Consider the following 24144-nt stretch of genomic DNA (forward strand, 5'->3'; position numbering starts at 1 on the left):
AAATAAATAAATAAATAAATAAATAAATAAATAAATAAATAAATAAATAATAAATAATTCTATCTAAAAAAAAAAAGGAAAATTCTAAATAAGATGGGTATTGACCAAACATATGATAAAAGACTTTGTCTTTTTTTAAAATCTAAACTTCTGAAGAGAAAAACAATATATATGGGGGAAAGTGTGAAAAACAAAATCCTGTTTTGTGAGAAGATTTATATTCTGTTTATTTTTGTTTAGATACCAAAGAGACATTTATCTCTCACCACAATGATGCTCTGTAGGACTAGAAACCTCAGCTTTCCTTCATGAAGTTTCATGATCTTCTCTTAATGTTTGCTATATTAATTTAATTTTACTTACAAAACTTTTTAAATGTACATTGTTACAGTATTACACTGCTAAATCTGCTGCAGCATTAGGATGCTTCAGATCACTTTAGAAACATTCTTTTGGCCAAGGTCATAGTCACCTTTTAACTCTTCATCTTCATATATATAATTGTGTGTGTGTGTAAATATGCATAAATAGGAATAAAATGTATATAAGTATGTAAATATATATAGAAGTAAAAATTAAATTTCTTTATAACATGACATTCCTATGATATCTAAATTATTTTAAGTTCCATTTCACAAATGCAGAAATCCATTCATCATTCATATGCTCTTTGGTCTATTTAACCACTTCCCCATTTGCTTGTTTTCCCTTTATATGAATTTCTGCTGAAATTCCTAAAATTGGGATAAAATTTTGACTCTGGAGCCAAAACCGCAGAGATTATGAGCTTCTAATTTCTTGAATCTATCAGCTCCTAGATATGCATATGTATTTACCATTGTTCAAATAATGGTACCTATTAAGAGGTGCCAAAATGTGACATATCATTCAAGAGTAGATCTGTTAGTCAGACTTGCAGTGTGTTTTCTTGAGATCTGGTAAGTGTGATCCCACTCAGGTTGGGAGTGGGAGCTGTGGACAGGGCCTTGAGAGCTAGAGAGCTAAGAGGTAGGCCACCCACTTGAAGCCAATAAACAAGGGAATGGTTGGGATGGAATGACCTGTGGTAATTCAGAGATCTGTAATAAATCAGGGTATGTTGCACTATCTGTTCAGGGAAAAGCCCAGATGGAAGTAGAGGATTCTTTGTTACCTGAATTTGCACAGTCTTCATGGACTCCATTCTGCTGAATGTATTATGAAACCAATTGAATGGAGGAGGAGGGTGGCTCACAATCCAGCTTTCCTACTGAAACCACATGAGTTGAGTGGTCTTTGAAGGCCTATGGTAAAGAAGTACATAGAAAATATATCAGATTGAAAGTTTGACTTACTTTTTCTTCTGTATTAATGCCATGCCTTCATCATTCAGTAAGAAACTCTTGAATTTATAGTTAGCAAGCCATAATGAAACATGGTTTAAGTGTAGGGTCCATTAGATCATAAGTTGCAAGAAGACAGAGGCAGTATAGCCTCAGAGCTCAACTCAGAGGCAAGATAGGAGGTGTTCAACAAATATTTATTGTCTGACTGGGATGGCTACTAAATAAGTGACTAGAAAACATATATGTTAGTTTTTTGTAATTCAGTCAGTTATGATTTTTGTAGGTCAAAATCAGTCAAATATTAGGAATTTCCTATGGTTCAACCTTATTGGGATAGTTGCAGAGTAAGCATTAAAAGGATATTTAAATACTGAAATGTATGCATTATTTTACACATTTTTAAAATAATTCTTACAGCAGTAATTATAGATATCTTTGAAATCATCCATAATCTTTCCATAACGATCCCTACATCTTTCTTCATTGTATGTGGTCTTAAACCACTGTTTTCCTAATGCCAACAGAATCAAAATACGGAAGTGAACATTCATCAGGCATATTTGAAAACTAGAAATTCAGCTTCAGCCACTCAGCTGTCTCATTTTATCCAAAACGGAATTTGTTTGAAACAGGATTCTACTGCAAATTAAGTCTGATAGCAAGCATTGCTTTTGTTGAGTGAAGAATTCACCTTACCAATTTTAGTACAGCACAAGATCATATAAATGAAAATGAAAATTATTTAAATTTAAATTATTTAAATTATTTAAATTGTTTAATGTATTTTTCTTTCTGACATATATTTTATTAAAGTAGATATATGTTTACCTCTCCCTGAATTGCAGATGGACAAATGAATGCTCCTCATCCAGGAACAAATTTACCGCCTGGACATCTCCCTGTATATCCTTCAGCAGCATTCCAAGGTAAAACATTTGTTTAAAGAATAAAAACTCCCAATTTTTCAATTATTGATATTCCCCAAAGGGTGTATGTGTCTGCCTGTCTGTGTATGTATATTTTAGTAGTGTCTTTGACTAAAAGTGCAATGATGAAATTGGCAGCCTAGTTCTTGGTTTTTTTTGCTTGACTGTGTATTCTCATAAATAACATAAATGTAATTTTTACTTATACAGGATAATAAAGGTGTAGAGTCAATAAAAACAGTAGTGAGTTTACATTTAGCAAATAAAGTTTGACATAAATTAAACCCCCAAATACACATTTTAAGTAAAAGATTTAATTGATTCTTCATCTCTGAAAATTGTCATCATGTAATCACATTTAGGAGATTTATCCCTGAGTATTTTTGAGTCAGATATTAGCTGAGGGTAATTGTGTACAGTGAGGGTCACAGAAAAGAGGTGACTGCTTAAAACTGGAAGCTGTAAGTAATAAAAATGCAGCTGCCTGGGGATAATTCTCATTTTCATTTTGTATTTGCTTTTGTATACATCCTGAATCATGCCTTACATCTAAGAAAAGCAGTTGAATCATATCACTCCATACTAGGGAATACATTTTTCCCTTTGAACCAATGAATAGAATGAATAGAAGACTTAAGAGATTTTCATTTAGACAAATGCAGTTATCAAAATTACTAGAACTTTACTAAATGGCAAAGTTCATGGTGCACCCAGATTTACAATTAGTCTGGCTACTACCATCTTGAGAGACCATCCTGGGGATTTAGGGTCAAAAGGAATCAGGTTTGGACAAAAGGGTATATCTGGTTTGTTTTCTCCTCTGAGCAAATAAATCTGCTTGGGAACTAATTGGCCTGTTTAATTGTCTAGCCAAAAACTTCCCAGTAGGGCCTGGATCTCAGCCAGATGTTTGCAGTTAGAAGAATGAGCTAGAAAATCTCTAAGGTTATAGTTCTCAAGAGTGCCTGTACTTAAGTAGTACTTGGAAGCTCTTAAAAACACTATACCAGGGCACTAGCCCAGGAAAATTAAAGCAGAAGCTCAGGTAGTGGGACCCAAGGGTTAGTAATTTTTTTAATTTCCCAGGTAATTCTAATGTGCTGCCAGGGCTGAGGATCGCTGCTCTGAATTCTTATATGATGACTGTTTGAAGAATTATTAGCAAGCTGTAATATTCATCCAAGGCACTTGGAGAATGATTTAATCCACCCCACAGATAATTAAAAATGGGTGATACATAATTAAATTTAGTTATAATCAGACTTGAGAGTTTGTGAGAAAAATAGCTTAATTTTATTTCTCAAGTCCAAGGCCACATATAGTTCAGGTCTTAATATGACAATGATGCTAACAGTAGTGATAGTTTAAAATTGAGAGCTCACTGTGCATAATGTAGATTAACTCGTTTAATTCTCAATCTTATGAGGTAAATACTATTAATTGTCCCCATTATGCAGGTGGGAAAAAGGCATAGAGAGGATGTATCAGGCTTCAAGTTCTGGCTTCTATACTTAATAGTTGTGTGGTGGTTCAAACAACTTGCTCTATACCTCTAAGCCTCAGTTCTTTTTTTTTTTAAGATTTTATTTATTTATTTGAGAGAGTGAGAGAGAGAGAGAGAGCATGAGCAGCGGCAGAGGGAGAGGGAGGGGGAGGGAGAAGCAGACTCCCCGCTGAGCAGGGAGCCCAATGTGGGGCTCTATCCCTGGACCCTGGGATCACTACCTGAGCTGAAGGCAGATGCCCAACCGACTGAGCCATCCAGGTGCCCTAAAGCCTCAGTTCTTATCCATAAAATGGGGCTAATATTTTCCAATTCAGTTTTGTTTGGAGATTGAATGAGAGTATATGTAAAACACCCAGTACAATGATTTACAAATAATAAGTGACAAATATTTGTTGACTATTATACTAATAATATATTAAATCAATTGGACTTTATACAAATGAAAATATTATCCAAATTTCAGGTAATTCTGTATGCTTAATTCATTGATTTGTGAAATAATCAACTACCCTCTCCAAGAGTCTTGAGAAGATTGGAAATATGCTAATAATGTAACCTATGAACTCATATATCCCCATTTGGTTTGCCTGTGATCTGATCTTTGCACTGTAGCCAGTGATCTTTAAAAATGCTTATCTGTTCATATTACAGACAATATTCAATGTGTACTTCATTGTTTTTTTGTTGCTTTTATGATAAAGGCCAAAATGCTTAATTTGGTTCACCAGACCTGAGGGCTCCCCTGCATTCTCTTTAACTGTCTCTTAAGCCTGACTCTCTGCTATTCAAGTCGACGTACCTTTTTACAGATGAGTAGAAACCCTGTATGTGTTGCTGTCCCAGGGCTTCTCTGTGAAACCTTTTTCCCTATGCCCCTAGTTTACTCCTTTGTTATCCTTTAGATCTCAGCTGAAAGGTGGTCCTCAGGGAAGCTGTCCCAACTCCTTCCTTTTCTCTCTCCCCATCCCAACACTTTCTTTTGGCATATATAGTCATAAAAATCCGGTCCCTTCTTTCAAAGAGCTTGTCTTCGACTCTCGTTAATCAACTGATCATACTGGTGTTGTGGATCCCTAGAGTGAAGAATAAATATAAAGTTATCTTCCCCATTAGGCAGTGAGGGAAGGGATTGCATCTGCATTTCTCATTTTAAATCCCAGTGCTCAGCACTCCTAAAAACTTTGTAAGATATAAATTGGATTATGGAACTCACTTGTCTACTTAAAATCCTCAAAGGCCTGTCAATCACACTTGGAATAAAATCTAAACTCCTTATGAATGGGCTCCCTAGATGAACTGCTCCTATTTCTTCACTGATAGCAGTTTCTACTCTTCCTCTCCTTTATGATGTTTCTTTCTCAAACATGCCAAATTCATTCCTAAAGTCGAAGATTTTTGCGTTTGGTTTTCCTTCCTCTTAAACATTTCTCACCAGATCTTCACACAAAGCTTTTCCTTCCTCATATTCTAGATCTCAACAGAGTTTTTTTTTTTTTCTATCTAAAGTAACTAGTTGAGGGCGCCTGGGTGGCTCAGTTGGTTAAGCGACTGCCTTCGGCTCAGGTCATGATCCTGGAGTCCCTGGATCGAGTCCCGCATCGGGCTCCCTGCTCGGCAGGGAGCCTGCTTCTCCCTCTGACCCTCCCTCCTCTCATGTGCTCTCTCTCATTCTCTCTCAAATAAATAAATAAAATTAAAAAAAAATAAAGTAACTAGTTGATACCTTTCCCTCTCCACCATGCATTTTCTCTATGAGTTCAATCTGAAATCTTTTTTTTTTTTTAAAGATTTTATTTATTTGTTAGAAAGTGAGAGCGTGGGTGAGAGAGTGAGCGAGAGTACAAGCAGGAGTTAGCTGCAGGCAGAGGGAGAAGCAGGCTCCCTGCTGAGCAAGGAGCCCGATGCGGGACTCGATCCCAGAGCACTGGGATCATGACCTGAGCTGAAGGCAGCCGCTTAACTGACTGAGCCACCCAGGCGTCCCTATCTGAAATCTTTTAAAAAGAATTTATTTACTTTTTCCCAAAAGTTGCCCTATAAGCATCCTGAGGACAGATTACCTTGTTGATAGCTGTGTCCTCTGATTCTAGACCAGAACCAGTCACATTGTACAACATTGGTAAATATTTATTTATTCTAAGAAGGAATGAATTATAAAAACTATATTTAAAAGGTATTAGTATGAGATTTAGTCTCTCTTCTAAATCTTTTTATAATGATGTATGTATTTTGCCATCAATGATTTTTTTAAAAGTATTTATAAATTATATAATCTAAGAATAAATTTTACATAGCCTTTCCTGTTAAAATATTATGGAACACATTCCTTTGAAATTATATTCCATTCCTGTGGGATTGCTACTCTGTGCACTATTCATGTAAGCTTATGAATCTTCATTGTAATCACAGATTCATGTGGAATACAGAATATACACCTATTAAATTTCTTCCTCTCCTGTGCTTATTAAATACCTAAGACAAGTTTGCCTATTGTAACTTTTTCCCTTCCTTGGTTCTCAAATTGTATTTTTCAGAGTGCTGAGAGCAGTAAATTATGAAATTTAAATTTGTAACCTAACTATCATAATGGCTTTTTTTTTTTTTTTTTTGTAGGAGGTCTTAGGACAGGAATGTGCCATGGGTTAAAAGTTTAGGCCAATTGTTAACCCAGATAAGCACCTGGACAATACTGGAAGTAACAACATGCTTTTACCTCTCTACCAGAGTTTCTCAACAGCAGCACTATGATATTTTGGGATGTATAATTCTTTTTTTTCAGGGAACTGTTCGGCATTTCAGGAAATATTTAGCAGCATTACTGGGCCTCTATCTACCAGATGCCAGTATCATCCTCTGTTTCAGCTGAAACAACCAAAAATGTCTCCAGACCTTGCCAGATATTTCTTGAGGGGGTAAAACCACCCGTAGTTCTTTACATAAGGGAGGTACTGTTTCCTACCATTCCAGAATTATCATATTTTTATAGAGTGCTTTGGTTTTAGAAATGCTGACCCAAAGTCTTTGTTTTGGGCCTTTGACACAATGACATCTCTCTTTTCTATTAAAGTATTCCAGACTCTTTATGTAGGTGACTCTAGATCATTGTTGATTTTCTGTCACTTTCTTAGGTTTCAAGAGTATTTTCAACTGGGTTTTGAGCAATGGATAAGGCTTGGGCCAACTCTATTCACAGCCCCAAGCCCTGTAGGAGTGGATATGAAACCACAGATATTTCATTGAAAAATTGCTGAAAGATAAAAACACAATGTTTAAGCTTCATAGAAATAGGATTTCTGAGCTGAAATTTCAGTTTGCAGAGTTTTAGGAGTAATCCCAAAAGAATTCATGTTTCATTTTCTGTGTAGTTACAAATTATTTCACCTGTTTGTATTTCAGGACCTCCAGAACATACTGGCTACCCTGGCCCCCAGGTTGGCTATCCTGGCCCTCAGGCTGGCTATCCTGGCCCTCAGGCTGGCTACCCTGGCCCTCAGGCTGGCTATCCTGGCCCTCAGGCTGGCTATCCTGGCCCCCAGGCTGGCTACTCAATTCCACCAGCTGGTTATTCAGGTGCTGGCCCAGTAGGCTTTCCTGTCCAACACCAGCCAGTGTATAATCCGCCAGGTGGACCTGCAGGGGTACCATGCATGCCAGCACCACCACCTCCATTAGACTGTCCACCTGGATTGGAATATTTAAGTCAGGTAATTTCAAATAAATGAAACACTCATAAAAAATAAAATTGTCCTTATAGTTCACTTAATGAAATCAACAAATGACTAATTCACAAAAGTCTGAAATGATAAAACAACATTTAATGCTGACAAATTACTATACTTCTAGGTGAAGTTTACTTTTAAAGCAAAATACAAATATCTTAGGAAATTGTGTTTTCTATGATTTTTGAATATAAATCTGTGGTAATGGCCAATAACAAATCTTTATTAAGCACTATTTTCCAGACTTTGTTCCTAAGTATAACACATGTATTAACTTATTTAATCCTTTTAGAAGCTCTGTGATATATAGGTGCTAATATTATCATCATTTTACAGAAGAGGAAACTGAGGTCCAGAGAAGTTGTATAATTGACTCAGAGCCAAAACACTAAGGAAGTGGGAATGGCTTCTTACTTCTAGAACCTTGGTTCTGGATCTCACTGTCTTTAATCCCAACACCAAATAACTTCCTGGAAGGTGAAAAGAAACATTAAACTAAATTTGGTGTTGAGTGTCAATAAGTGGTACCAAAAACAAAGAGTTAATATTTTGTGTATAACATGATACACTTTTTATTATAATTAATAGAACTGCATTTTATGATGCTTTGTTCTTTGGAAGAACCAATTTTATTAACGCCACCAGTAAGAAAAAAAAAAATCCTGGATTTTAGTGTACTGCATGATACCATATCCTCGCAATGTGAGCGTTAGTATTGCCCAGTGTTGGAAATCTGGTAGGTAGAGTAGGAATATGAAATTTTATTTGTCTGATCAATAAACAAATAAATATATTCCTGTGGTAACCAACCAGTTTTCAGTAAATGAATTGGCTCTCTTGTACTCTGTGTACTAATTCAATTTCCCACAATGCACTTGGGCAGCATGTATTGTAAGAACTTTTCATAGTTCATATATTCTCCGACAATTTTCTTTTTAAAATCAAGGCCTTACAGAATGTATAGGGGAAGTTATTACCTGCTCCTAAAGATGATATCAAGCACACTTCAAATTTTTTTTTTTAGATTTGGAAAGAATCTCTTCAAATGGATAAAGAGTATTAATATTTCTTAAGTCTTTTCAAGAAGGAACTTTAAAAAAATAAAAATTTAATAGGGATTCCAGTGTAAATCAATTTTATTTGACCTGAATTTGCCCACATTAATAGTGAACACATTCAATAGATTGTTTTTCAGTTAAAGATATAGTAACTTTAATTTTAAACTTTTTTAGGTATAAAAGTTTAGAAGTAAGATATGCTATTATTAAATATTGATAAATATTGATAATTGATTATATGCATTCCTTAAAATATAAAAGCACTAATATTAATTTGGTTGGTTTAGAAAGCATGGAAATATGGCTTAATTTTTTTTTTTTTTTTTACTGTAATAGATAGATCAGATACTGATTCATCAGCAAATTGAGCTTCTGGAAGGTATGTATTCATTGTATTGATCATATTTCTAGAAAGAGAAGATGTTTTTACAGATAAAGGCATATCAGCAACCACAAATGTAACACTTTCACTGATTATTTATAAATGTCTCTCTTCATGATAATGAAATGATGGTAATTATCAGTAGCTCATTTCTGGAAATTAGGAGTCAACTGGTAAAATACTATTTTTTTGAGCATCTGTTCTCATGCTACAGACCCTAACTTACAAGGAAACCAATCAAAACTTACTTTTTCTCCCACTTCTCTCTAGAAATCATTTCAGCTGTTTTCTCCCCAGCCTATGATGATCTTGATATTGACACAGAACCAAATGCACTAGTTCAGAACCTTAGTACATTTCTAAAGCAAGTAAACTTCTCAATTTGGATGGGTATGTTTTGGAAAATTGTATTCTTGCCCACAATTTTTTTTAAAGATTTTATTTATTTGAGAGAGAAGGAGAGACAGTAAAAGAGTACAAGCTGGGAGGAGAGGGAGAAGCAGGCTCCCCGCTGATCAGGGAGCCCGATGCAGGGCTCGATCCCAGGACTCTGGGATCATGACCTGAGCCAAAAGCAGACACCCAACCGAGTGAGCCACCCAGGCACCCCTCTTGCCCACAAATTTTATTAGGAGTTCATATGAACCCTGTAAGACCTCTGTTCTGTGGGCTGTGGATTATCACCTTGGGTACAGGGCTAATGCAGTGTTGGAGGATGCTGACCAACAGACCTGGAGGCCTGGCTTCTTAGAACAGCACTCCTGCTCATGTGAATGGCCAATAAATATTTCCTTGGATACATCACTCCTGAGATGCAAGGTAAACTTAGGAAGCCACTAGATATTTCAGGATTCTTGCCAGGGAAAAGAGAACCTGGATAGATTCATGAACTGTGGTGTCTTTCTTCTAGATATAAAGAGTTTAATGAACATTCATCTAGTTTTTAGAATATATCTGTTAAGTCCTTCTTCACCTCTCTGCAAAGTCCCTTTCCACTGGTAGAAATTGTAACATGAATTATAAGAGTAGAGCAATAGATGTGGTTAGAATGTATAGTTGTTGCCTATTTTATTTAAATTGCTTATCCTGTTCACTGTTAGATATTTATAATGTTCTTGTTTTTGTTAGTTTGTTTATACTAACTTTTCTCTGGAAAGGTGTTCTTTGTTGTTTGATAATTTGTACTTTGAATTTTTTAATATTTTCAGAAATTTATTTATTTATTTATTTTTTAAAGATTTTATTCATTTATTTGCGAGAGAGAGAATGAGAGACAGAGAGCACGAGAGGGAGGAGGGTCAGAGGGAGAAGCAGACTCCCCGCTGAGCAGGGAGCCCGATGCGGGACTCGATCCCGGGACTCCAGGATCATGACCTGAGCCGGAGGCAGTCGCTTAACCGACTGAGCCACCCAGGCGCCCCTCAGAAATTTATTTTTGACATTATAAAATCAAACCAAACCAAAACAGACACTGTACATTATACAGCATTCCATTTATAGTTTTTAAATGTATGACTTTTATATATATTTATGAAATATGTATGTATTAATCATGAAAGGTAAATTCCAAATTTAGTAGTTCTTAATTCTGCAGTTTTCTAAAAGCGGTATTTTTAATTTTCTTGTTTTCTTTTCATCTCAATGAAAGTGTGTATTGAAAGATTATGATAGTATAAAGAGATGAAGATTACTCCATTTATTTTCAGCATCTGAGTGTACGACAGGCACTTACACACTTACCAAGTTAAAACTTTATAGACAGTAATGATAACCATAGAGATCTTTTGTTTTATTCTCATTTTTTGAGTAACTAGAAGGTAACTTAGATTAACATAATAATAATAAAAAAATAAAAATAAAAAGCAATGTTGGTAATAATAATAAAAAAAAGAAGGTAACTTAGAGATTGTGTAAACCCATTGATCTCATTTTACAGATAAACTATCCGAAGAATTTTGAGATTAAACTACTTAATGAAACACTTAGATAATAGATTTCATGTTATGAATCAGCTTAATTTTTTTCTCACAAAACATGTGACTGTCAGATGTTGAGGTCAAGCGTGGTTCTTTTAAAGAAAGAGTCCAAAGCCTATCTGAGCCAGAGCAAAGGCACTTAAGGGAGGTCATGATGATAGAATTTATGAAGCACATCTCTATCTGACTAAAAGCATCCACACAGACATTAGAGAGTGTTTTTTGTCCCATATATATCTTTTAATCATTATTTTGGTGGCTCTGACATCCCATGACCCACGTCAACGAGGACTATGGACTAGTGGGACCATTAATTGTTCCTTTCTGGCTCTAAGCAAGGAGAGATTTGCAATGTGTGATTCAGTATGGGAAGCCCATTGGTAAGATATCACATGGGCATCAGCATCCCTGTGAAGAGATTAGCCCCCTCCAGAGTACAGAGCTTACTTAGGTTGCCAGTGGTCTTCATAGCCTATGAGTTGCAGCCTTGGTTGCCAAGCACCTCTTCCGTTGTCTAATATCCATCTCCCACTTCTGAGTAACTACTGCTGAGCTAAACAAGGGTATTCTGGGTCTAATGTGATGTTCTAATTCACCTTCCATTTTCACCCTCTCCCTTCTACACGTGTGCATTAAGAGTAAGCCCTATCATTACCTTCCCTCCATTGCAAAAACATAAGCCATGAATATGGTATATAAAAAAAATGTATTTAATAGAATATTTCATAAGAGTGTAAACATAGCAACCATCCCCTACATAATTGAATATATGAAAACTATACCAAGCAAGTGGATATTTTCTGCATACACCTACCACAGCTAAGACCGTTGTACCATCCCTCAGCAGCAGTCTGACTTTCTGACATTTCTTTGGAATTAGGAAGATATGAGTTGTTTTCTGTTCCATGTGTCACATAGGGACTCTTCATTTCTCTATGCCTTAACACCCTCTCCTTCTTTCCCTTTCCCTTTTATCCTCCGTCTAGATCATCTCTAAACACCTTTCCTTTTCTTTCTCCCTGTGTTACTTGAAGTATCATCTGAAAGTGGCATAACTACATATTATAGTATCTTAGGACAGATTCAGTATTTTCTTAGCATAATGGTCATAATGATTTCCTCTTTTATGTTTGTAGTCTTAACAGGTTTTGAAACTAATAACAGATATGAAATTAAGAACAGCTTTGGACAGAGGATTTACTTTGCAGCAGAGGATACGGATTTCTGTACCCGAAATTGCTGTGGGGCTTCTAGGCCTTTTACCATGAGGATTCTTGATAATATGGGCCAAGAAGTTATAACTCTGGAGAGACCACTAAAGTGTGACAGCTGTTGTTTCCCTTGCTGCCTTCAGGAGGTCAGTGAGCAATTACCAGGGTCATTTGTAAAGTAGGTCAGCAAGGATTTTTACCCTTTCATTGAATTATGTAATCAAATGAGATTTAAAGGAAAATTGGTCCATAAGCTCTTAGTTTATACTTGAGAGTAAATTGTCCAAGAAGAAAGGCAGTGGAAAACAATGAACAGTTAGCCCCATGGCCATGAGTAGTGTGTCTCGTGAAGTTGAGATCAGAGATCTCAGGGACGAGGCTTCTTGATCTTTATGGAGAGCTAAGAAGGAAGGTAGGGCAAGTCCCTAACCTACAAGGAACATGAAAAGCCTGGCCAAAGCCAGAGCAGTGACACCATAGAGAATATCCTAGAATATCCTACATGTGTTCATCCCACAGTTTGGGCCAACCTCGCAGAGGGGCCCTCTCTGAAAAATTTCAGTGCCTGTTTTTTTATATATCCATAGAAATTATGAATGTATTTGAGCCCCCTATAAGAGGTATACACTAGTTGTGAGTACCTTTAGCTCCATAAAGACCAGGTGTCTATTTCATTTACTTGGCAGCCCACTAATAGGGAATGTGGATCTCAGGGGAGATGCTGGGGCACAGAGAGTTTATAGGGAAGTTGATTTTTGCCTGTGTCTCCATTGGCCTGAGACCAGCCCTGCCAGGGCCACTCAGTCATTCCACAGAGGGAGCTGTGCTAGCCTGACAGACACAGTTACAAGCACAGGAATATTTGAAATCTAATACTGTACATATTTTAAAAGGTTAACTGAAGTTATTCATGCTGAATTATTTATTTTCCATATCATTTAGGTTAGATATAGTAATATTTATCCAGGAATATCTGAGGAAAAACTGGTGGGAGTTTGATGTAATATGCTCTACAATATAAAGTGTACATTAACATATATTACACTATTGTAAAAAACGGAGCTAGGAAGTCATTTACTGATGAGCACACTGAGGTACTTTCAAGGTCACCTAGCTAAGTGGCAGAGCCAAGATTCCAGGCTTCATTTTCTTTCCATTTTCGCACCATTGCTACTCATATTTAGTAACTGCACCATGACCAGAGCTGTGTTCCTACATCTAAACCACTGTTTTTAAAAAAAGTTAAGAAAAGAGTTCCTTAACAATTTAGACATTTTTCATAAATATGGAGATTAAAAAATGTACAAAGGCCAGTGGAGCAAAGCTTTAGTGGAGACGATGCATGCAGCCTGCCCAGGTTTGTACCTCATCTTTTCTTCTTTGTAGTTGGGAATCTGATACAAGTTAATTCACTTCTTTGCTCCTCAGTTACTTTCTCTATAAATAGGGATAATAGTACCAACCTTTTAGAGATGTGTTATGAATTAAGGTGCTTAAAACAGTGTCTGACACTTCAAAAGTATTCAATAAATGAGTTATTACTAGGCATTATAATTATTATGATTTATATATATTCTTTTGCTTTTATAGATAGCAATCTATGCTCCTCCTGGTGTACCTATAGGTTATGTTATTCAGATCTGGCATCCATGCCTGCCAAGGTTTACAATTCAAAATGAGAGGAGAGAGGATGTACTAAAAATTATTGCTCCATGTCTTCTATGCAGCTGTTGTGCAGATGTTGATTTTGAGGTAAGAGATGTGGTGATGTTTACAGGTCTTGCTTTCCTCGTAAGGGGTAATATAATTTGGGAGGATGTTACAAATAAAATAAATTTGTGTGTCCTGATATTTCAAGAGGAAGACAGTGTGCTTTTATATTTAACTTTGGTCAGAGAGGTGATTAATGCTCTGATGAAGCATCAGTGTTGATTATACTAAATGGAAAAAAAGAGAAGCAGAGTCTTGTGGTCAAATAAATAGATATAAGCAAAACATCCAACATTTGAACATGGTGGTGTCTATATGGACGCTCTGTATATTAACCATTTTAAATAAAATGTGAACCTCGTCATCTAAGTCTGATTGCCAAGGCATATGAATCCTTCCCTAGGCTGAAATACAGGCTGCCAGTGCTCTGGATTCTCTTCAGAAGTTCTGACATCTTCGAGTTCCTACAAAAAGCTCACTTATGCAAAGAGAGTTTTAAGAAAGAGAGTAAGATATACTTCCCAATTATGCCTCTTTTTATCCTTGTGTTAAATTTGGTCACTGTAAACCACAATTTATCTGTGTATTTACTACATGGAGGAATTTCATTACAGCAGTTTTTCCATAGATGGCCTAGCCTTGTAGCTCAAATTATTTAGTTGCAAATGTATAAAAATAGGGAGATTTTATAGCTTAATCTTGATCTCATGATCCTCTTGGAAAATCACAAAACATGTTAAGCTGGACCAACATTTCCACAAAAAGGGGCAAAAATCTAAAACTGAGCAGGGCTGCCCCCTTATGATAAGATGTGTGATATCTGACACTGTCCCCTGACTTCCTACAGTTTTCCACGGTCCAGCTCCATTCTTGGTATTATCTGCCTGGCTTCTTTAATCATATGATTTCTAATTCCTCTGTTAGACCCTGGTTATATAAAAATGAATCCTTCCCCTCAGTGACTTCAGAGTCGAATGAGAGAGACAGGCAATTCTAAGAAAACATGTGATAGAGACTTTATAAAGACTCTTACAAAGTCATATACATAGTGTAAGGGGGGAATTGAGGGGATGTATACTATGCATGTGTAAAGACTTTATAGTTTTTTTTTTTGTTTTTTTTTTTTTGACAGAGAGAGCACAAGTAGGCAGAGAGGCAGGCAGAGGGAGAGGGAGAAGCAGGCTCTCTGCTGAGCAGGGAGCCCGATGCGGGGCTCGATCCCAGGACCCCAAGATCATGACCTGAGCCGAAGGCAGCCGCTTAACTGACTGAGCCACCCAGGCGCCCCAAGACTTTATAGTTTTTGTATAATAAAAGTTCTCTATGTAGGAGTTATCATTCCTATGAAAGAGCCAGAGGACTGAGAGGTAATTGTTCTTTCAGCGAATATTAATAGAATTTTTGCTGACATATACTTTATTTGTAGAAAATAAGTGAAAATACTCATGGAATAAGTGAAATTGGATTGTGAAACTTTTATATTTAATGCTAAGGAATTTAGAAATCTCCCAGCAACCCTTCTCAGTGGATGCCTTAAAGCATCCATTATATGTAATGAATTAACTACTCTCCTGTGCATCTAGAATGGTGCTAACTGGGTAACATCTTTGAGGGAGCTGAGAAAGTGGTCCTTTGAATCATTTTCTGTAGGCTAGGTAATGATAAGTTTGGAAGCAGGAATTATCAGTACGAGGAGCCACTATGGAACATGGACTCCGTCATAGTGTCCATGGTATGGAAACAGAGTAGAAAAGAGACAATGGGGGCGCCTGGGTGGCTCAGTCGGTTAAGCGACTGCCTTCGGCTCAGGTCATGATCCTGGAGTCCCGGGATCGAGTCCCGCATCGGGCTCCCTGCTCAGCGGGGAGTCTGCTTCTCCCTCTGACCCTCCTCCCTCTCGTGCTCTCTGTCTCTCATTCTCTCTCTCGCAAATAAATGAATAAAATCTTTAAAAAAAAAAAAAAGAAAAGAGACAATGGCCTGAACAAAACAGGAGCAGGAACCATCCTAAAGGGAGAAATAATTCGGAGACATTTCATAAGTATACCAAGTGGGACTGATTCATGGCTTTGATGTCAGCTGAGCATGAAAGAAAATTTGGAGATGATTCTGATTCATATTGTTCTAATATCTGATGTTTAAGAAGTTCAATGAGGGGCGCCTGGGTGGCTCAGTCGGTTAAGCATCCAACTCTTGAGTTCTGCTCAGGTCATGATCTCAGGGTCGTGAGACTGAGCCCTGCAATGGGCTCCATACTGGGTATGGAGCCTGCTTAAGATTCTCTCTCCCCCTCTCCTTGCCCCCTCCCCTGCCCCTGCTCTCTCAATCCCTCCCTCTCGCTCTCTCAAAAAAAAAAAAGAAGAAGAAGCTGAATGGATAATGATGCCATTAGCCAGGTTAACAAACTTGGAGAAGAAACAGTTGATTTGTGAGAACCTCATAATTTGTATTTGAGTTATGTTGGATTTTTGGGATGTAGAGAAAAAGTTTGGGATGTGTTCAGCATATAGATGGTAGTTGAAGCCATGAGATTGTCCCAAGGGTGAGTAGAAGAAAGACAACTAGACTTTTATCCCATGGAGGCAATAAGGGAATCTGTCTCCTTCCAGGACTTTTGGTAGGGGAAAAAAAAAACAACAACTATGAAACTGCTAATACATTATAGTCCCCTCTATGAGTCTGAAGTCTGAATTCATACCACTGTTATGAATGAGGAACGTCATAACATAGAAATTGATCCTGAGTGGTGATGACAGATGACAGAATTAAATGCAAAAGCACACTAGAAAGAGATCACCAAAGATTGATTACCAAAACACTTTCTGTTCCTATAGAAAAAGCTGATATTCACAAGAACAGATCAAAAATTACATAATGTTCTAAGAATTAATTCACCACCAACAAACTGCATATAATACAACAGTCTGCAATCAATCATATAAGAAATATCTAAATAAACATTAAAGAGGCTAAAGAAGAAACAAAAAAAGGTCATAAGGGGAAAATGAGACTATTTGAAAAAGGACAGGAGGATCTGAAAACAAACCAAATAGAAATTCCAGAAATAAGGAACACTCATTGATGAAATCTCATTGGAAGGGTTGAGCTGAAACCCCTCATTGGGTTGAGCTGAAAATTAGATACAGATGAAGAGGGAATTAATGAACTGGGTGATCTATATGAGGAAAATAAATAGGAGGGTGGGAAAAGATAAATTTGAAGGGACCAAAAAAATTTAAAGGATTGTGAAAGCTAGAAGAAACTACTCTTGCATGTGCCAAAGAGAAGTCACAGAAAAAGAGAATACAGAGAATGTGCCAAGATTATATTCAAAGAGATAAATGGATAAAATCATGCAGACTTAATGCCATGGTTTCTCAGATTCAAAAAGTACAAGGAGTTTTGAGTTAGAAGAAGAAATGACACCCAGATACAACTTGAACTGCAAACTTCAAACTAAAAAGGGAAATTGAAAATCAGCCAGTGGGAGGGGGGAAGGTTATCTCTAATATGTAATTCCCTGACCATTAGGGATTATGAACATTTTACTCTAACTTGACTGGCTACTTGTGTTTGCTCTCTTTGAATTGTCTATTCATATCCATTGCCTGTATTTTTATTGGGTTGTTTACTTTTTTCTTGTCAATTTATAAATGTAATTTGTATGTTGAAGACATTGACCCTGCATCTGTCCTCTGATCTGCAAATAGTTTCCACAAATCTACCCTTTCTTTGTGGAACTTATATATATGTATTTATTTATATTTTTATATTTATATACAAATATGTGTCATATATAGTCACATATATCTATTTTAATATATTCTCATTCTCCTGTCTTGATTATGATGTTATCCCCAACTTTATATTTTATTTACTCCTTTTTTAATCTTTTTATATTTAAATCTTTAACTTACCAGGAATTTTATTTGTAGAAGATAGGATCAAACATTGTTTTCCTTCAGATGGCTAGACAGCTGTGTCATCACAATTTATTAAGTATTCATTCCTTGCTGAATTGAAATACTGTACATTAAATTCCCATAAATAATGGAATCTATTTCTAGATTCTCCTCTGTTTCATTGATCTAATTATCTGTTCTTACAACAGTGCCTTATGATTCAATTATGGCAACTTAATGATGTATTCTATATCTGGTCATAGCCAAACAGCCACTTATATTCTTCTTTATCATATTTTTTGCTACTATCAGATTTTTCCTTTCCTGTGAATATTAAGGCAATTTTTCAAAAGTTAGAATCCTGGGGTGCCTGGGTGGCTCAGTTGGTTAGGCCACTGCCTTCAGCTCAGGTCATGATCCTGGAGTCCCGGGATCGAGTCCCACATCGGGCTCCCTGCTCAGCAGGGAGTCTGCTTCTCCCTCTGACCCTCCTCCCTCTCATGCTCTCTGTCTCTCATTCTCTCTCTCTCAAATAAATAAATAAAATCTTTTAAAAAAAAAAGTTAGAATCCTATTAGTATTGTATTAAATCTGTATACTATTTTTTAAAAATTAGCATTTTTATGATGCTAAATCTGTCTCATCCCAGAAGTGTTATGTCTTTTTATTCATTCATATCTAATTTTATATTCTTCATAAGATCAGATGGGTTTCTTTATATAGAACCTCTATCTTTTTTGTTAAAATTTTCCTAAGTAATTTATAGGCATTACCACTATTAAGAAGGAATATAGATGCATTAGGTACTTATTCTTAATATTGAAAAAGGCTATTTATTTTTTTACCTTTTATCCAGTCTTCTGACTGGATTCTAGTATTTAACTTAAGAAACATTTTTGCTTATTTATACTTGTTTTTTCCAGTTAAAAATTACAGAGCAAAGTGAAATCATTTTAACTTCTCATGTTTATTTACCAATTAGCTCATTTTCTTTTCTAGTCTACTTCAGTGGCAAAACTGAATAGTAATGCCAATTGTGAGAATACCTGCCAAGTTGATGACTTCAATTGAAATGTTTCACAATTTAAAAAGACATCGACTATTATTTTTCATATTGTTTTTCTAGTCCTATTTTACCTAGAGTAGGAATTAGCAAAAAAAAAAAAAAAAAAAAATTTAAAAGATGAGATAGAAAACATTTTAGACTTTATGGGTCATATGGTCATTGTGTGCAACTATTCAAGTCTGTCATTGTAGCATGAAAATAGTTACAGACAATATGTAAACACTGCATATAACTGTGTCCTATTATGACTTTTTTACAAAAAAGGTGGCTAAGCTAGATTTGGCCCACTGATCATTGTTTGCTGACCCCTGACCTAGATTTTTCTTAAGAATTGATACCTAAGTATCTAAAAGCAGGGTATCAGAGTGGTCATGTTTATAGATTCTGGAACAGAGTGCCTGGGTTTGAAATCCTCCCCACGACTCCTTAAATGTGAACTTAGACAAATTATTTAACCTCTACTTGCCTCAGTTTTTCCATATGAAAACTGTGTTTAATAATAGTACATATTTTGTAAAGATACTGTGAGGGGAGAAAAAATCACCTGATACTTATAAAGCATTTATATGTTACACATATGCTAAATGTTATATAAATGCTTAATTAGCTAATAAATAAAATACTTTTTCAGCATCTGATATACCAATATGTTTTGAATTATATGATGTCCTAGCATTATACAATTTATTACACTATATTCTTCTGATACTTACCTAGGTTCTATGTACTAATGTTCTATTTGAATTTTTTGCATTTATAAGATGAGCCTATAGATTTATTTTTAGAATACCACTATCAATTATCAGTATAAATGTATAGGTATATAATATTACTTTATTATTTCTAGAAGTTGCAATCATTTTATTGTATAAATTTTCCATTTTTAAATACCTAGAATTTAGCTAAAAATTATCTAATCCTATTTACTTTCCAGTTATAAATCATTATTCACATTTCTGAGCCTTTTCATAAAAAATTACATGTTCTACTTACATAAATTTTGGTAAATTTTTAAATTTCTTACTATAGGAATAAAAAGGAGAAAAGTCAATATTGGTTAAATCTAGTGGTAGGATTATGGTGGCTTATAAATTATCTTTTGTATATTTCATTTTAAAAATACTTCAGAAATTAAAAATGACTAAATTTAAAAATAAATATAAGATTTTATTACTAGCTTCAAATGCTGAGGACAGCTATTAATGTATAAAACACAGGGGCGCCTGGGTGGTGCAGTTGGTTCAGTATCTGACTCTTGGTTTCAGCTCAGGTCATGATCTCAGGGTCCTGGGATCCAGCCCCGTGTCAGGCTCTGTGCTCAGTGTGGAGTCTGCTTGAGATTCTCTCTCCCTCTCCTTCTACCCCTCCCACTTACGCTCTCTCTTTCAAATAAATAAATATTTAAAAGCAAACAAAAAACACAGGTATGCAAGAGGAATTTGTATTAGTCTGTTTAGCCACAATAATGTTGCATAACAAATAACCCCTAAAGCTCAGTGGCTTAAAACTACAGGTATTTATTCTCATGCTAATGGATATGCAGGTCAGTTGTGTCTCAGGGAATATACCCAGGCTCAAGCTAGATGGCTCTGATTTCGGCTATAAGTTGGCCTCAGGTCTACTCCAGGTTATTCATTCTGGAGCTGTAGCAAATGCAGCTACATGGATCATGTATTTCTAGTGGCTGATCACTGGAGAGCAAGAGCCAGGCCAAACTACTTAACCATGTTTGAGGCCTCTGCTCATGTCACATCTACTAACATTCCATTAGTCAAGCAAGTCATATGGCCAACCCTAAATATCAGTGTACAGGGACATATACTGGGCCTTCAATTGGTGGGGGAGGGTAGTGCATGAATATTTGCTGAACAGTAATCTATGCTATCACAGTCAAGTTAGAAGTTTATTTCAGATTTGTAAAGAACCCATCCACCCATGCCAAAATAAAATGAGTCAGCTGTTTTTAATTTCCCCGCATTTTTTTAAAGATTTTATTTATTTGTCAGAGAGAGAGAGAGCACAAGCAGGGGGAGCAACAGAGGGAGAGGGAGAAGCAGGCTCCCGCTGAGAATGGAGCCCAATGTGGGACTCAATCCCAGGACTCTGGGATTGTGACCTGAGCCAAAGGCAGACACTCAACTGACTGAGCCACCCAGGTACCCCTAGTTTCCCCACATTTATTTTGCTGTTCTCAACCTGAGCTAGGGCTTCTGTGGGTGTTGCTAGCACTTGTGGTACCTTGTGCACATTTGAAAAGGACACTTCTTTTCCTGGTTTGACATAACTCTGCATGCACATACCATGATAAGTGTGGGATAGCCCACACTTAAGATGGCCCTGGGCTTTCCTCAGGCAGAATTGTAAAATTAGAAAATTTTACTTTGGAGCTCTTTTTATCATCTGTCCTTTTTGTTGTTCACTGTCCATCCACCCCACTGTTCAGTCTTAGCCCAACTCTTGACCTGTGGCATCCCATCAAGTTACTTATTGGTTATTTTCCTTTACTCAAAACTGCCAGTCTTCTTTTCCAGGCTCTTTGCATTTCATATTTTCCTACTGATGGTGGTAATGACTCCCATCACATTTAAACACTCAACTTATGTAAACTCTCTGTGCTTCTCTTACAGCATGGGGGATTAATTTAATACCTTCCTGATGGCTTCTAGAAATTTCACCAAAGAAACGTTTTATATTTGTATCTTTTTCTGCTTAAATTTTGTTTTAGATCAACTCAATTCATCAATTACTGTCTTAATGTAGAATAGAAAATGTTAAATATTTAAGCAAAACTACTTTCATGTTAAGTTCTCTGAAACAAAGAAACAGGTTTCTTTTTTCATGCATCTAAAAGTAGATACAAGAATCTATATACATTTAATGAGTGATATAATGTTCATAGTTAAGTATTGCACATAATTTTGATAGAGTGATATTTCACTTTATTTCAACTTTTAGTTTGTTACTAGTTTTCTAGAATTCATTAAGAATGTTTTTTTTTTTCATTTTAGATTAAATCTCTTGATGAAGAAAATGTGGTTGGAAAGATTTCCAAGCAGTGGACTGGTTTCATGAGAGAAGCATTTACAGATGCTGATAACTTTGGCATCCAGTTCCCTTTAGACCTTGATGTGAAAATGAAAGCTGTGATGCTCGGTGCATGTTTCCTCATTGTGAGTCTATTCTTGCTAATCTTGGGTTTAGAGGGTTTTTCTAGTATCATTCTGAAATGATTTAGTAAGTTGTACATTTTCAAATGACCTTGTTAAGTTTATAGGTTTTATTCCAAGGGGGCCTCTTTTAATTCTAGCTCTGAAATTTCATTATCTCCTGGTATTCTGGATTTGCAGGTGACTAGTTTCTCTGGAGAGTCTATGCAGTTTCATTTGGTAACAGGAGGACCTCATGTGTTAAGGAGGGGCCCTGGCCTTTGGGGTTTTTATTTAAAAATTGAAGTCAGTACTGTGAAAAAGAGTTTGAATTTGGGCTTACATGGAATAGACTCAGTAAAACAAGATTTTGTCCTGATTCATTATTAAATTAAATCATCTAATACAGGAGTGCAAACTGCAATAAGAGTAAAGATCCAATCAAGCCATTAAGTAGAACTGCCATTTGAAAGGAATTATGTGGGATAGAGCTGTGATTCTGAACTTATCTTCACATTTAATCAGCCAGGGAACTTTAAAAAAAACGTAAGGATCAGGATGTACCCCAGTTTAACTAAATTAGAGGCTCAGAATTAGAAGTTTGTATAGTTCCCCAGGTGACTCCATATGCAGCCAAAATCAAGGACTCCTGGGACAGAGCAAGAGTATCCAACCCTAGCTACTCAGTAGAAACACCTGGATAGCTATCACATTCCCTTTGTCAAGACTGTATCCAGATAGTAAATCAAAATATCTGAAGTGGGACCAAGCCTGCAAGCTGTTTAGAGCATCAGGTGATTCCAATATGCAAGGAAGGTTTGGAGCCACTAGATGAACATCTTAAACACTGACATGGGGATGCAATGCCAAAAACACTAAAAAGTGAGAAAATATACAGAAAAAGAATCCAGTTACTTCAACAAATAAGTGTCAGTAAAATGAAAAGATAAAAATTATATAAAAAGAGAGAAACTTAAGCAACCTCAACTTAATGCAATTTATAGACGGTATTTAGATACTGATTTGAACAAATGAATACAAAAAGACATTTAGAAGGAATTCAGAGAAATTTGAACATTGACTGGCTATTTGATGATATTAATAGATTATTATTTTTAAAAAATATGCTAATGATATTGAGCTTATATAAAAACAAAAGAGTCCAAATTTTTAGGGGCACACACTGAAGTTGAATTTCAGCATAAAATGGTATGATATCACAGACTTGCTTTTAAATAATGAGGGTCAGGGCAGGGGGATTTAGGAGATAGAGTAATTAATGAACCAAGATTGGTCATGTTAATAATTATTAAAACTTGGTGAGTGGCCATTAGGATTTTATTTTGCTACTCTATCTAATTTGGGATAGGCTCGATGTTTTCTGTATAAAGTTTTAAATATAACCGCAGTTCAGTTTAAAAACTGTGTTTTCACTGTTTATTTCACGTGAAAAGTAAAATTAAATTTAACCTTAGGAAACTGTTTGACCAGAGGTACACACACAATAACCAAAGATATGGTGTATAAAGGGAAGAGAGGACAGTCTGGGGTGTTTGGATAGATGAGAAATGGGGTTGGGAGTTGTGGTGGGGTTATTAGGAAATGACTGTGGTGTACATTGGGCCTCTTCTAAAGGACTTTTAAAGATTTGACAACTTCTTGTAGATGTGGGGAAGATAGTGAAAATTATTTAGTTAATTGGTTGGTTTTAAACTAGGTATAAATAAAAAGCTATAAATCCAAATCTCAGAAAGATAAATCCTGGTGACTATGTAAGAAATGGATTGATGAGAGGTAAAATTAACAACAGTGCACTTGCAAGTGAATGATGATAAGGATTAAATTATTTCTGTGTGAACAGATAAAGGAAAATGATAGATGTGAGAGAAAATCCATAGGATTTGATGAAAGTCATAGGGAAGGGGGTCTGATTAGACACTGATGTAGTGAGACAAGTTGGGGAACACAGTGGACAAGTTTGCGAGAGAAATCATAAAACTGGGCCAAAAAAATCTAAGATGCATGCTACCTCTAAGATGGCTGTCATTCTCCTGAGAAAATCTGAAAGTTGTACATTGAATTCCAGTCTTAAGAAAAGTTGTATTACTAGAGAAGGAGTACAAAAAGTTAAGGAAGAAAGATCAAAAATAGGAATATTCTGAGTGGCATGAGAAAAAGTGAAATTTAGAAAAATTACCAGAGAATAAATTAAATTC

At 36.0% G+C, this 24144-nt stretch overlaps 1 protein-coding gene across 3 annotated transcripts in view; it reads left to right on the forward strand.

Moving 5' to 3' along the window:
- PLSCR1 (phospholipid scramblase 1) overlaps positions 1–24144 on the forward strand; it is a 29283-nt gene that overhangs the window by 4642 nt on the left and 497 nt on the right. Inside the window, exons 3-9 of one of the 3 annotated variants that reach the window (XM_021692672.1) lie at positions 2171–2251; positions 7155–7189; positions 7295–7462; positions 8872–8914; positions 12030–12250; positions 13695–13856; positions 21791–21952. In XM_021692672.1, coding sequence (XP_021548347.1) covers positions 2171–2251; positions 7155–7189; positions 7295–7462; positions 8872–8914; positions 12030–12250; positions 13695–13856; positions 21791–21952 — 872 coding nt within the window. Of the gene's footprint in view, positions 1–2170; positions 2252–7154; positions 7245–7294; positions 7463–8871; positions 8915–12029; positions 12251–13694; positions 13857–21790; positions 21953–24144 lie in introns of those variants that run through there. The other 2 variants (XM_044915265.1, XM_044915272.1) reach the window with 2 other exon arrangements.

This window comes from Neomonachus schauinslandi, chromosome 1 (genome assembly GCF_002201575.2).
Source record: "Neomonachus schauinslandi chromosome 1, ASM220157v2, whole genome shotgun sequence".
Taxonomy (NCBI): domain Eukaryota; kingdom Metazoa; phylum Chordata; class Mammalia; order Carnivora; family Phocidae; genus Neomonachus; species Neomonachus schauinslandi.